Source organism: Poromitra crassiceps, assembly GCF_964638095.1.
Source record: "Poromitra crassiceps genome assembly, chromosome: 10".
Classification (NCBI taxonomy): Eukaryota; Metazoa; Chordata; class Actinopteri; order Beryciformes; family Melamphaidae; genus Poromitra; species Poromitra crassiceps.
Window position 1 is genome coordinate 16,731,387 of NC_139631.1, and position 14,915 is coordinate 16,746,301.

A 14,915-nucleotide genomic window follows, 5' to 3' on the forward strand; every position below is an offset into this window, starting at 1 on the left:
AGCGGGCGTAGTGCGCGAGATGCCTATCAGTATATAAATGGGAGCTGGGGCTCTGTTTGTTTCTCTGTCCCACTGTGATTGTCCCACTGTGATTAGAAGTGGGAGTCTGAAAGAAGTGGGAGTCTGGCTTCTGACCCCCATCTTCAGCCATGGACAGCTGTATGTTGCCAGCTCCAGGACAGGTCATCCAGCATCCCTGAAGTATGCCATCAAGGAGCAGCCAGGGCGAGGCCACGCAGCGGCCGAGCTGCATATGCAAGCTGCAGGGCCAGCTCGGTGAGCTGCAGGGCGGGCAAGCCTAGGAGTCGAGCGATATGTGTGTGTGTGTGTGTGTGTTTGTGTGTGCCTGCGTGCCTGCGTGCATGCGTGCGTGCGTACATCTTTAGGTCTCAAATTTGAGCGGAGCTGGTATTCTTGTTTCATCCAGAAGGACATGAATTAATCAGAGCCCCTCTTTGACAGAAATTCCTGAGTTTGAGAAAGCTCCAGACTCATTAGTACCAAGAGCTCCCAGGGAAGACACAGATACCATGTAGCTTTAGTGCACACTGCACACATCAGGCCTGCCTGGAACTGTACAGTCCCTGCATGGGCATTTGTCAGTCAGTGATCAGTACCTGCAAACATCACACACTGCACATATACAGTACACACACCTAGACATGCACCCAAAAACATACACACATGCATTCTTCATATGCATACAGATGCACATATGCAATTGCTCTTTCTCTTCCTCTCTTTCACACACACACACACACACACACACACACACACACACACACACACACACACACACACACACACACACACACACACACACACACACACACACACACAGTCACTCACCGCTTCTTCCCCATCTCTCAGTGTGTACGTCTCGGCGCCCATGGCGATGCTTTTGTCTCCATTCCACTCAGCTTCTGCATCCATTGCTTCCTATATTCCCAACCCTCCCCTCTCGCTGTTTGGATAATCCAAAGTTCAACTAGAGTAGAAAGCTCTCATAAAGTAGAAAACACTACGAATGAATCAAGAATGTTGACGTTAGACTAGAGTCAAGGTTCAGTGTCAAACCGTGGTGGTGGTTGATTTGCGTAGGATTGTTTTCTGGGGCTTGAGGGAAGGTGGGTGAGGAGGAGGCACACAAGGTGGCGGCGGCGGGAAAATGGCGCCCTCTCGGCTGACTGAGAGGCCGCCATTTTCCAACATGAGTTGGCGAGGAAGTGCGTGGGTGGGAGGAGGAGAGGAGAAGGAGGAGCAGCAGTGCACAGGGCTGAGTCTCATGTCGCTCAGCTCAGCCTGTAGGGGGAGCTCTGTGTCATCCACGTTGTACTGGAGGTCACAGTCCGGGCAGTAGCCGTGGTACTGGACCTTCTCGCTGAAGCGGACCCGCTCGCGCTCGCGAGGCTCCCTGCCCGGGGCCTGGGGACACTTGTTTTCATGGCGCAGAAGAGGCATGGGCCTGGGCAACGTAGGCACCATCCCCGACTCCGGGACCCCGCTGTCACGAGTGAGGAAACACGACGAAGAGAACAACTCCCTGCCCGGTTTCATCAGAAAGACCCCGCCATTCCTCATTAGAGTCCCGTTCATCTTGGATAGATTCCCTGATAACATTAACGTGGGATGAGGCAGATTCTTCATGTTATGGTCCTCTGCTTTCAGCGGGGTGAGTCTGGGTGGGGGTAAGGGAGGGTGAGGTCTCTTGAACACCGTCAGGACAGTGGGAGGGTTGGCGTAGACCGGGAGGATGGGCGCAGTCAGCCTGAAGATGCAATGGTCATCGGGGTAGAGCTTAATCTTCTCCAGGCTGGAAGCGGTGGTGGTGGTGGTGGTGGAGCAGCTAGAGCTGGAGTTAAGCGTGTCTGTCTTGGAGCTGTCTGTCATTCCGTCCTGCTCCTCCAGTTGCAGGTCACACGTGAGGGTGTCAATGTCATGCACGACCTGGTGACAAGAAGAGCAAGTGTCACTATGACAGCTGAGGACAGCAAGAATACATAGAAAGGAAATAGCCTTTGCAACAATTTGATCACAGAAGTGAGGAAAAATCACTATGACAACTGGTAACCAGGGGAACAATTATAACATAGGCAAGAGAATAGATGATTAAACAATAGTCTCTCAAGCCAGACTGTCTCTTCTACATTCTTCAAATGCACCATACTGTAATAGACAGTCTGTATTTCACGCCCACAGAACCTTGTCAAAGGGAGGAGGTTTGATGTTGTTCGACTAATCACGACACATGTAAACCAAACGATGCAGGTGATTGGAGAAATACAAGCGGATGTCCTGCCTAAAGGCGGAACATCCGGGACATCCCCCTATCATCGCTCATTATTGTCCCCGAGTTTTCCTTTCCCTTTTGACCAACTTTCACCTGCATGAAAATTGAGGGAGCCAAAGTTAGTCCCTGTGAGGAGAGAGGATGTCTTTTATCTTCTATCTCCTCAAGTTCTTAAAGTGATCATCTCGAAGATTGAAGTTTTCTTCTCTCTGGTGACACCTATGGGCGATGAGCGGTGATTGCAGGTGAGATTCAAACAGCATTGCATAGTGATGTTAGTCAGTTTGCTCGGCCATAGTGACCACCCCGCAATGCTAGCAGAGACCGGGGGGGAAAAGTAGCATGGTCTCAATCACCATTGTGTTAACTCAGTCTGCGATAGATAGTGACTTAACAGACATTTATTTACATGAAAATCTTTGAGAATCTTATAACTAACTAAGGTCAGTGTCATGCGGGATTTTCTCTACTTTTAGTTCATTTTCCATCCTACGCACCTGATTTAAAGTTTTTTTAGGTGTGCAACAGCTCTTTCACAATCTTATAACTTTAACAAATTAATTGTACAGTAAAGCATCAAGCATGTTGTATAACCTTTGTACAAAACGGGAAGAAGACTTTGGTTTAAGAGATTGATGATTTATGAGATTAAAGGTTGATTATATCACTATGACAACCCGGCCTGGGAGAAGAGAAATATCACTGCAATTTATGGCAACAACCATGAGAGTGCCAGACTCTGACTGAAGTGATATACTGTAACAGCCTCATGCACCATCAGAACCAAGAGAAATAACAATATCAACCATATCCTGCAAGCCAAGAAACAAAAACTCTAATTCAGAATACAAAACAATACAAAATGAATGCTGGGAGTGAGAGAAGATACATGTGATACCCTCTAAATAAAGCCCTGTATGCCAGTACACAGGACAGAGACCAACACAGGGAAAGGGTAGGCAGCATATACAAAACAAATAGACTCTCAGACTCCCCTTTGGCAAAAATCTGGGAAAGAAAGAACAACAGATTGCAATATTGCACTGGAAGGAGAACCTGAGAGAGCAAGACGGACATGATAAGAATCTTTGAAATGCTGCAGCTGACAGTACATCTGAACCAGCGAGAGGGTAAACAAATACAATATTGCACATTTGCTAGCACAGAAACAGATGGAGCAAAAGCTTATGGTATCCAGCTCTTAGATGCAGTCTGCATGAGGCAGAGCAGAGATGAGTAATACATACAGCCAAACAATGTGCGTCAGGAGGAGCTACTTTCAAACAGAACCTGAACCTGAACAAAACAAACAGATATGATATGAAGAGTGAAATACACACAACTTGAACTGTGTGTTTGTTTTTGAATATGTTGTGTGTGTGTGTGTGTGGGCGTTGGGTAGTGGGTATATTTACATGGTAGGGGTGGCGCGGGGGGGGGGGGGGCAGGAGTGCACGGTTTGGTTTCATCATGAATATTAGTATGCAGTAGCATCAGAAATGCACTCCACAAAAGAGAGCAAATAAAACCCACTATACCGGTCAATAAAATCCACCATACCATATTTGTGCTGTGGTAGAGATGGAATATAGATAGAAGAAATGCACTGTGTGACATATGAACATTATCTGGGACGAGTATGGGAAAATAGAGAAATATTTAAATAGTACAGTCATTTAAGAAATACTATACACTCCATACTAAAATTGTAAATGAGGAGACAATGAATAAAAGAATCAAATAAAAATATAGGTGACGAAAGGAAGATAGAAATGTGCTGCTCGCCGCTCGGTGTAGTAGAGATGATACATAATGCTGTTATCTCTAGATACTATGTATAGACAGATACGTCGAGATCATTTGTTGCCAAGAGGAACTCTCTTTTCAAAGAAATGAATAGGGGCTGGATACCAGGATATAGTTATACAGGAATATGGAAAACAATAAAGCACAGTAATACCAGATGGTGGAAAACCTTTAAAAAACAGCAATACCAGACATTATAAGTTCACAGCACACAGATATGTAGATATGTTGGCAACATACATACATACATACATACCCTCAATACATACATACATACATACATACATACATACATACGTACATTACATTACTTGTGTAAGTGCCATATAGTGGAGTCCATGTAAATGTCCATGTAATAAGTCAATGTAAAATGTCCAGTAAGTCCTTAAGTGATGTATTGTATAATGGCGGGAGGGGGGTTGTGTCCATGGAAGAATGTCCATGTACTGTAAAAGGCCATGTAAGATGTCAAGTAAAGTCCTTTAAGTGTCTGTGGGATAATGTCCATGACGGGGGGGGGGGGGGGGGGGGGGGGACATTGTTTCTGAGCCAAATTGCTCAGGGGGCAAGGGGGGGGGGGCGGATGCGAGTGGCAAAGTCCTGATTTTGGGGGGATTTTGGGTCTCATTGAAGAGGTGTATAGCAGTTTTGGGTAGGAGCTGTCCCTGTGATGGGGGATTCTGGTACTGCAAGACATCAGTCTCTGCCATGGGGGAGGACCCTGAAGAGTTTATGTCCTGGATGGGTGGGGTCGGCCATTATTTTCTGAGACCGCTTTAGCATCCTGGCAGTGTGTAGGTCCTGAATGGATGGCAGGCTACACTCGACCACCTTTTTCAGCTCGGCGGATGAAGTGCTGCAAAATCTGCAGATGTCCTTGCAGGCAGCAGCAACATACCAGACAGTGATGGAGGAAGTGAGGATGGAGGAGGTGAGGATGGAGGAAGTGAGGATGGAGGAAGTGAGGATAGACTCGACGGTGAATGCGTAATTGCTGTAAGGTGAAATTTGATCCGATATCCACGAATCAAACTAAAAGGGCCACTAAGTCCAGCATTTACAGTACTATACTATAGGTGAACTTCTCTTCTACAGCTGATCACACTGTATCTACTCTAAGCAAGCAAGCACTTGCTCTGTGGGCACATCCATTGGAAATAAAATCAGTGTGAGGAAACAGCCTCTCACATTTATCTTTGTAGTGCTAAGAAAAACACTTCAGCCTAGGAACCATTAGTAGGAGTTTTTTTTCTTTTCTAATAAACAGCGATTTATTTAACAGGCACGCACAGAATAGACTGCTGTTTATCTCTGCTGGGTTTGGGAATCGGCATCAACTGTGGAGACCTGGTGGAGACTCCCTCACACAAACAGAGGCAAATACTGAGATCAAACTCTTGGAAGGAAGGATAAGGAGGAATTTTCCATTACACTACTCGTAAAATCCTTGTGAAAAAACGACGTGTTTAAATGTTCATTTTCTGAATTCTCAGAGTACATGATCCCATTGTAAAACAGCAGCATTATTATCATCTAAGGGTTTGAAATATAACTGACATATCCAAACAATGGCTTGAGGCGGCGCAGGGCTGAGAGAGAAAGAGAGAAGAGCAGGGATGGAGAGAAGAGAAAGAGAGGGAGAAAGAGAGAGAGAGAGCGAGGAGAGGAGTTTGGATAAAGGGGATGCAGTCTCTAAAAAGGATCATTTGTTGGGACACACAAGAGGTATAGTACCAGTATCCCAGTGAGCCCCCCTGCTGTAGGCCAGGCAGCTTCTTGTGGCTGTGCCGAGCATCTGGGCAGGGTCCACGCTCGGAGCCAGGCTCAGCTCCAGCCCTGTCTGTGAGTTCTAACAGATAACTCCATTTCAAATGGATTATGCCCCAAACACTGGCTTTGATAGCAACACCCCCCCTCGAGCTATATGTGTTTAGTGTGTTTAGTGTGTGCGGCGTCGGAATAACTGATCCTCTCATGCTCTACACAATTTCCTGCCAGCAAAAAAGAAAGCGAGCACATCACCAACTCAAAACAATAGACAGATTACAATGCGTCTCTTGTTCTCATTTACAGGATCTCTGGTGCTTGTCTGTCGTGAGACGTGGTAAACTGTGCAGAGAACACATTAACGGTGGAAACAGACAGTGAGGGCATCAGGGAGGCAGGAGGAGACGGATGCTGTGTAGACTAAGACTACCCATCCCATCCATAATGTAGGAACGCTGTGCAATAGGGTTTTATTAGAATGACAGCTTGTCATGTTAGGGTGAGAGGGTGTGGGTGCACCAAGACGCATGTCTGCTATCTGGCTGCAGGAGGAATGTAAATGTTGTCTAGTGGGAAATGATGTGGCTGGTGCAAGAATGTCAACTTAAAGGAATAGTTCACCCGAAAATGACAATTCTGTCATCGTCTACTCGCCTCCGTGCCAAATGAAACACAGATGAGGTTTATGAGTCCATAACACACGGGGAGGTTGCCAGCACAACTTCATAGCAGCCTTCACCAAAACAACTGAAGCCAATTTAGAGTGCCAAACCACAAGCACACTGTGAACAGAAAGACCTATACACCATTATTTGTTGCAAATCAATCAGCTTAAGATTTGCACTAAATTATGGTGTAAATATCGGTCTTTTTGGAACTCTGAAGAACAGCTCCCCACTGACTTCAGTTGTTTTGGGAGAAGGCTGCTATATGGAGTTGTGCTGGCAACCACCTTGTGTGTTGTATGGACAAGACAGAGCCATAGACACCTGCTTCCTCCGATACATGTGCAGTTGCCACCCGACAGCGGGGAGCTTCACCGGCAGGACGTAGGACGTGGGAGGATCACGGTATTCCCACCAGTTCCCTTCCGCCCCGAAACGGGCGCCCCGACCGACCAGAGGAGGCGCTAGTGCAGCGACCAGGACACATACCCTCATGCCGGGTTCTCACCGGCAGACACAGCCGATCGTGCCTGTATGGACGCCCGACCAAGCCGGAGGTACGTAACACGGGGGCGTGAACCTGCGACCCTCGTGTTGGTAGGCAGGGAATCTACCGCTACACTACCTAGACGCCCAGAATATAGCTACTTCTAATCCAGAATATGTCTGTTGCAAATGGCACTGCCGTTGTCAGCACTTGCCTGGTCTTTTGCTTGTGGAAGACGAGGGGGCAGCATTGAGGCCAATATGGAAGTACCAAAAACTGCAGTTCCTCAAATGGCCACTTGCGGCTGGCCGAAAAAGGGACTCATTCCCCATTCACCCCATGGTAAAATGTCAGACTTTACAGCAGAAATAGACATGTTTATAGCCTGTTTGAAATAAATCATTTTGGTCTTGCTAATTTCACCTTTCGCGGCAACAGTACTGGGGTGAATTTGTTTTGGGCGTGATTGACAGCGATCGCGCAGCTCGCCGCCGATCATGGCCCGACATCAAGTCAACAAGTAGAATTGTCAGAAAAACCACCAACAACAAGGATTAACAAGAAGGACTAGTGTCAACGGTGCAGGACACACTGGAAAGACTATAGGCCGACAGACGGTCACCGACGGCCGTCAGGTGCATCGGGGCTTTTAGGCTGAAGCCCACAGTAGGGTGGTCTAATGACATAGCTGTGGCACCATGGGAACACCAGATGATTGACAACAGGTCTGAAGCAAGGAGTAGCCTATATAGCTGAATGAATTGAAAGAGAAAATGTGTCTCTCAGTCACTAGATGTCATATGCCGCTGAGAGGGTCTTGTCATTTGAACAATATGTTTGGAGAGAGAGAGGGTGAGAGAGAGACGGATAGACAGATAAAGAAAGAGAGATGCAGGCAGACAAGAGATAAAGAAAGGATGAAGTCGAGAGATGTGATGGGCACAGACAGAGGTGGGCGATAAAGAGAGAGACCAAAAGAGATGGGGAGACATAGAGGCAGAAAGGAGAAAGTGAGAGAGTGAGAATGATAGAAAAGAGAGAAAGACAAGTTACTGCCATATTTTTGGCAGGGGATAGGTATCGTTTGCAGAAAGCAACAGTCAGCATTACAGTGAGATGATGAAATGCAATGCAAAGCCTTCCTTGGTGAACCAACTCTTCCATCAACTATTAATTGAGGTAATTATTTCCTCACACAAAGCCTGCACATCAAGGCGGAGCTGCCTTGTCATTTTACACCACACATCCTGTCCTATGCCTTCATGTTGGAGATAATGATCACATACATTAGGGGGGGAGGAGCTTCCTGCTGTGAGTGTGTGTGTGTGTGTGTGTGTGTGTGTGTGTGTGTGTGTGTGTGTGTGTGTGTGTGTGTGTGTGTGTGTGTGTGTGTCTGTGTGTGTGTCTGTGTGTGTTTTGTGTGCGTGTGTTTTGTGCGTGTGTGTGTGTGTGTGTGTGTGTGTGTGTGTGTGTGTGTGTGTGTGTGTGTGTGTGTGTGTGTGTGTGTGTGTGTGTGTGTGTGTGTGTTGGTCATAGCCTTTTCCAGGCCCCAGTAAGGTGGACAACAGCCTCCCATATCTCTCCTCACGCAAGGATGCTTAGAGCATCCTCAAACCAAATTGGCCTGTAGAAACAACACGTATCCTGCTGCTGTAAAAAGGCTTTGCACACAGATGGCAGTGTCTCCTTTACCTCTTTGAGCTCCTTGGCTACATCCTTCAGGTCTCCCAGGATGGTTTCCAAATTCTCCACGATTGTCTTGATCTCCTTTTTCACTTGTACTTTGGAGACTACTCCTTCAGCTTCTGCATCTGGTACCCCTGACATTCTTCAGTTTATGGCACAAATTGTCTCGTCAAGGATCTCAGTCAAATCCTTTGGTTGCCACGCTGCCACTTTGCCAATGCATTTTATTTATTTTTTTAGTCCTCTGATCTCTTCACTTTTCCTCCTTCACCACGGCCAGAATGGAGCGAAGCAGTGTCGGACATCGTTTTACCGACCACCACGCATGCGCAATAGACCGTATCAAAAAATACCGTTGTATGAAAATATTGTAACATACTGTCGGCGAAGCAGTGCACGTCCACAATATTGTTCACGACTTTCACGTTCATGTCCAACAGCAAAAAATTGACGTGCCACGAGTAGCCTACACGCCGAGAGAGCGCTAAATTCAACATTTCGGAGATAAGAAAAATGTTTGAGATGGAATCGCAAAGAAAAGGAGGAGAGATTATAAATACAGTAGAAAGAAGACGAAGAAGAAACATGCAGGCTGTCATCCGACCGGTCGTTAATAGTCCATATAGCATCGACGAAATGGTAATACTCCCTCTTCTCTCGAAAATGTTAGACCCTGTGACTTTGGTAATGATACGCCTTTGAAAGCTGTCAGATAAAGCCACTCCAGCACCTTCCTCAGAGAAAAATAGCCCGTCAGTTTCATCCTGTCTCCATCGTAGCCTTGTTGGAGTGTCTGCTACGCGGGGCGCAGAGGATGCTCTGCTCTGCTTCCACGCTTCCCCCTCCCCTCTCTCTGTCTCTCACCTCTGTTCTCTGCATACACTGGTGGATGTGCGCTCTCTCTCTCTCTCTCTCTCTCTCTCTCTCTCTCTCTCTCTCTCTCTCTCTCTCTCTCTCTCTCTCTCTCTCTCTCTCTCTCTCTCTCTCTCTCTCTCTCTCTCTCTCTCTCTCTCTGGTCACAATTGAAAGATACAAAATTCTTCCAATTATCTCAGTTAGCTAATGGCTTTTGGAGCAGATTTGTTGGGATGTAGCCTAGTAACTTCAATACTCCTCCAAAGTAAAAAGTAGGCTACATTTCAATAGGCCCATTTCACAGCAACCACTTTGAGGAGGTAAAGCAGGGAGTATGTGTAGCAGGTGTAACCAATAACATTAATGAGGTCCCTGCACTGGAATGGAACCATCATTAATGGCATTGGTTACACCTGCTTTACTTCCTGCTTTACCACATATAAACGGTTGCTGTGAAAAGGGTGTATAGCACAGGGGTTCCCCCGTAAGGCTTACAGTAATGGGAAAATGTTCCCTCCTAATGAGGGGAATTCTCCAAGGACCCCATCATAATCATAACACCATTAAGCATGCCATTGGGATCATTTGTATTTTAAAACTTTTCAACCTAAATACTTCAGACCTGTTTCATATAGTGATAAACAGAAACACATTTCAATCATGTTAACTAACACCACTTATTGTTAGATGTGACATCACTGATGATGTCCCTCTGCCGGCCACAGCATCTTCAGCTTCATCCAAGTTCAACAGAGGAGAGCCTTCTTTTGGCCAAGGCAGTGCCAGAGGTTTTGTGAAGAAGACCCCCATGATGGCACTTTTCAAACCTCTCCAGTAAAAATGGTTGCTATATCGCGAGCCTCAACCCGTCTACCAATGCAAGTGGACGATCAGAGCCCGAGTCACCAACAAGTCCTGCATCCACACCTGGAGTAACTCTAGACGAGAGGAGGGCAAGCTCTTCTCCTCTGAGACTGTGGATGAGAGTGGGGAGATCAGGATCGCAGCCTTCAACAAGGAGGTGGACACGTTTTTCCCTTCAGTGGAGCAAGGCAAGGTCTACTACATCAGTAAGGCCATGCTGAAGCTCGCCAACAACACAATGCTGAAAACAATTACAAGATGATGCTCCATGCTAATAGCTCCATCGTGCCCAGCAGTGACAGACAGTGCATTCCCACCATGCAGTGGGACTTCGTGCCCATCGCCGATCTGGAGGACAGAGAGAAGGATGCCATCATCAACGTGATTGGAGTGTGTAAGAGTGCAAAGCAGGTTTCCCGTATTGCCACTAAAACCAGCAGAGAAGTCTCAAGAGAGCCCTCCACTTAATGGATTGGACACCACTGGCAAAGTGGTGAAAGCCACACTGTGGGGAGAGGAGGAGGAGAAGTTCAATGATGGCTCTAATCTGCCTGCTCAAAGGAGCTCGCCTGTCTAATTTTGGGGGGCAAATCTCTCTCTGCTTTGCTCAGCTCAACAGTCATGGTCCAGACATACCTGAGGCCTTTTGACTGAGGGCCTATGACGAGGAGGGCTACACTCTAAACAGCCAATCCGTGACAGAGACGAGGTCTGCAAGCAGCGGGGCAATGGTCAACTGGAAAACACTGAGCGACGTTAAGGATGATTACATAACCACTGATGATGTCATGTCATGCCCCACTGTCATACCTACTGATGACGTGGCTTGAGTTGACATGAGTTTGCTCACAACCCCAAAAAAGGTCTCCACCCTAGAAATTGAGTGCGTAGAAATTGAGTGGGTAATTAGTGGCCAAAATGAGTGAACACAGATTCAGCACCATGGAGAGCTCCATTCGTTAGCTACTGATGGAGCACACCTCAGCGGAGTTGGAATTACCCGGGGAAGTGGACTATGAAACCCCTCTGGGGAGAGAGATGGAGAGGCTGCATGCCAACTCCGTGAGTGAGGCGTGACTAAATGGCGTGCTCCAATGGGTATCAGAACTAGTTCTGTAGATATAGCACACTGCTGTACACTGCATGTAAGCCATATAAAGTATGCAGTTACTAAAGAGTGACTTCATCCCTTTGGTTGTTTACACAAGGACCAGCTGAGTGCTGTAGAAAGTATGTCCTTTCATGAGTGGGACGTCACCTCAGTATCTCAGTAGAGTTGTCAAGTAACGTCAGTGGAAATGTGAGGCAAAGATCATGGCAGTTAAAACGGCAGGTCGATGTGAGTTTATTGCAGTCAGACGTGTGGATTTTCATCAAGCTAAAAATGGATAGATAAGATCAAAGTGAGGCTAGCCACCTGTAGGGATTTATTTAATCATTATCATGTGAATCATGTTTTTCTACTGAAGAGCTCGTATTCTTAAACATAACATAGTGTTGCTTGCTTCCTGGAATGTCAATATTTCTACTCAAAGCACAGCATTAGTTTTAGAAGAAGAATTTTAAGCTACCGGTACTTCTTTTTTTCTCAGAAGGGACATGCGTGCGTGCGTGCGTGCGTGCGTGCGTGCATGCGCATGTGCAAGCAAGCGTGGGAGTGCATGTGTCTGAAGTGACTGAGTGTAAATGGAAGAGTCAAGTGAATGTGTGAAAGTGGATGAGTGTGAAAGGAGGGCAGTGTGACTGTGGAAAAACCATGTTCATCTATTTTCTAGTTGCTTCTCCGGGTCAGGGTTAGCTAGGTCAAGGTTGCAGTAGCAACAGGGAAAACACAGTACCCCAGACGGCCTTTTCCTCAGCAACTCAGATGTAGACCCTCCAGTGTGTCCTGTGTCTGTTCCCAGTCTGTCACGCCTGGAACACCTCCAAAGGAAGGCATCCAAGGGGACATCCTTACCAGGTGCTGAACACCTCAACTGGCTCGCGATAGAGCGAGGCTAGCCACCCTGCAGAGAAACCTCATTTCGCCCACTGGTGGGCCTATTCACAATCTCATTCGTTTGGTCACAACCCAGAGTTAGTGGCCATAGCACAGGAAACAAGATCACTGTTTTGTGGCTCAGTTCTCTCTTCACCACCATGATCTGACACAACACACAACAGCTGCATTACTCGAGGTGATACACCAAACCTGTGGTCAATCTCACAATCTTTCTTACCTTCACTCGTGAATGACCGTAAACCTGAAGTCCTCCACTTGAGGCCAAGCCACCTTTTTTCTAGGAGAGAACGATGACCTCAGACTTGAAGATGCTTATTCTCATCCAGACTGTGTCGCAATCGGCTGCAAACCGCTCTGGTGCACATTGGAGATCACGGTCTGATGAAGCCAGAAGGACGACATCATCCACCCTATTGTCACTGACTTGAACAGTCTCCAGGCCGTGGCTGTGTTGGAGTCTGATGGCCACCTTCAAAGAGTTTGATTGTATTCCACGAATGCTAACATAGCTCTCGCTCTGACTGGATAGGGACTGAATGTCTTGCACGCAGAGATCCCAGCACCCGAGCACCTTCCAGGATACCTCAGGGAGCACAGTCGTAAGCCTTCTCCAAATCCACAAAACGCATGTAGACAGGATTAGCACATTCATATGACCCCTCCAATATCTTTGAGAGGGTAAAAAGCTGAATCCAAGGATCGACAATTAGCCTCCTAGAGTTGTCCAAGAGGTTGCTCCTCTTGGACAACTGCATCTCCCTCATCTTCCAATGCCTTGGTCTGGCCTAGTCTCCCAAGACAGATGTCTTGGCTCCCACAATTTACAAATGCTCCCGCCTACCTGTCTGTACAAGCTGCTGCTGAAATACACACTATATTTCTGCAGCTCTCAAAGTTGGTCAAAAAATAAGGCAGGATTTGTTCGGTCCAAGGCGGGTATCCGCTCCACTTCTGTGTCCCCTGTGCTTAATATCTCTGACTGGAAAACAAAATAGTCTACGGTAATCCTAACTAGCTAGCTGCTGAGCAGAAATGGAAATTGGACAAGATATTTTAGATTCATTTTCATGACATTTCTGAAGCATTTTTTTCTTTGGTAGACGACAACTTCCTCTGTCCAATGGGCTGAAGTGGCACACACTCTGGACTCCAGAGTGTGTGCCACTTCAGCCTATCCAGTCTATCTCTTCAAAAATCTTCGAATGTTCCAGAGTCTGGAGCATTCGAAGATTTTTGAAGAGATAGACTGGCTTGAGAGACTGGGCCTGTGATGGATATTTTCTTTAACATAATGCATAATATAGCTCATTACAACTTGACTGATAAATCTAGAGGGGAAAAGTGTAGGAGTCACGAGGTTAAACTCGATTTTAGCTAGCATACATATTTTTCCATATTACTTGCAGCCTCCATATTGGGCTGCATAACCACTTACTAAACCACTATGTAGGAATCAGTTGACTGTGGCCTTTTCACAAAAGCCCATGGGCTTAGGTTACATAATCAAATTATATTTGTAGCCTACCATGTTGTACAAGGAACTGGAGAAGCAGTCTTTTGTGAGTATAATATATATATTACAAACACACACACATGCACACGCACACGCACACGCACACACACACACACACACACGCACGCACGCACGCACGCACGCACGCACACACACACACACACACACACACACACACACACACACACACACACACACACACACACACACACACACACACACACACACACACACACACACACACACACACACACACACACACATGCGTCTTGATCGCTTGGGCATACTGAGTTGCCCACTCCATTTTATTGATTTTTTCCCTGTTGGTTATTATATGCAAAATGCTATGAGGCACTGGTACAGTTGCGCCATTGTTGGTTTCTTCAACCCAAGCCAGTCTACGTCCCACACCCACAAGTAGCCTAAGTACACATTTGATAGTGAGTTTTAGGTTTGATATGTTTTAAATAATCAATCATAACACCTTTGGAGCAATATCTAATGTGCAGACTCTCTCTCTCTGTCTCTCTCTCTCTCTCGCTCTCCCTCCCCCTCCCCTACCCTCTCTCTCTCTCTCTCTCTCTCTCTCTCTCTCTCTCTCTCTCTCTCTCTCTCTCTCTCTCTCTCTCTCTCTGTATATTCTGTATAATTAATTTTATGACAGGTTACTTGGTGGTGATCACATTTCACCTGCCAGTAACTTACCACCACCACCACCACCATCATCATCATCATCATCATCATCATCATCATCATCATCATCATCATCATCATCATCATCATCATCATCATCATCAGGAGACAAGCAAACTGAATTTAGTTTATATATTGCTTGTCAAGTTACTCCACGAAAATGCAGAATCAGAAATTATTTCTTTGAGATCAACCACTCTTGCTTTCTGATTGGTTGCTGCTGAGACTGCCCCCTCGCAATTGCGGAAGTGATTGTTAAAGTTCACCCTGCTAGCTGTCATAACAGT

At 46.4% G+C, this 14,915-nt stretch overlaps 1 protein-coding gene across 1 annotated transcript; it reads right to left on the minus strand.

Moving 5' to 3' along the window:
- Positions 1 to 1,071: 1,071 nt before the first annotated feature.
- Positions 1,072 to 8,842, minus strand: prr16 (proline rich 16; the record flags this gene model as incomplete). Its single annotated transcript, XM_083645148.1, has 2 exons — positions 1,072 to 1,947; positions 8,708 to 8,842. The coding sequence occupies 2 exons, from the start codon at positions 8,840 to 8,842 to the stop codon at positions 1,072 to 1,074; spliced, it is 1,011 nt and encodes a 336-aa protein (XP_083501274.1).
- Between the last annotated feature and the right edge of the window lie 6,073 nt (positions 8,843 to 14,915).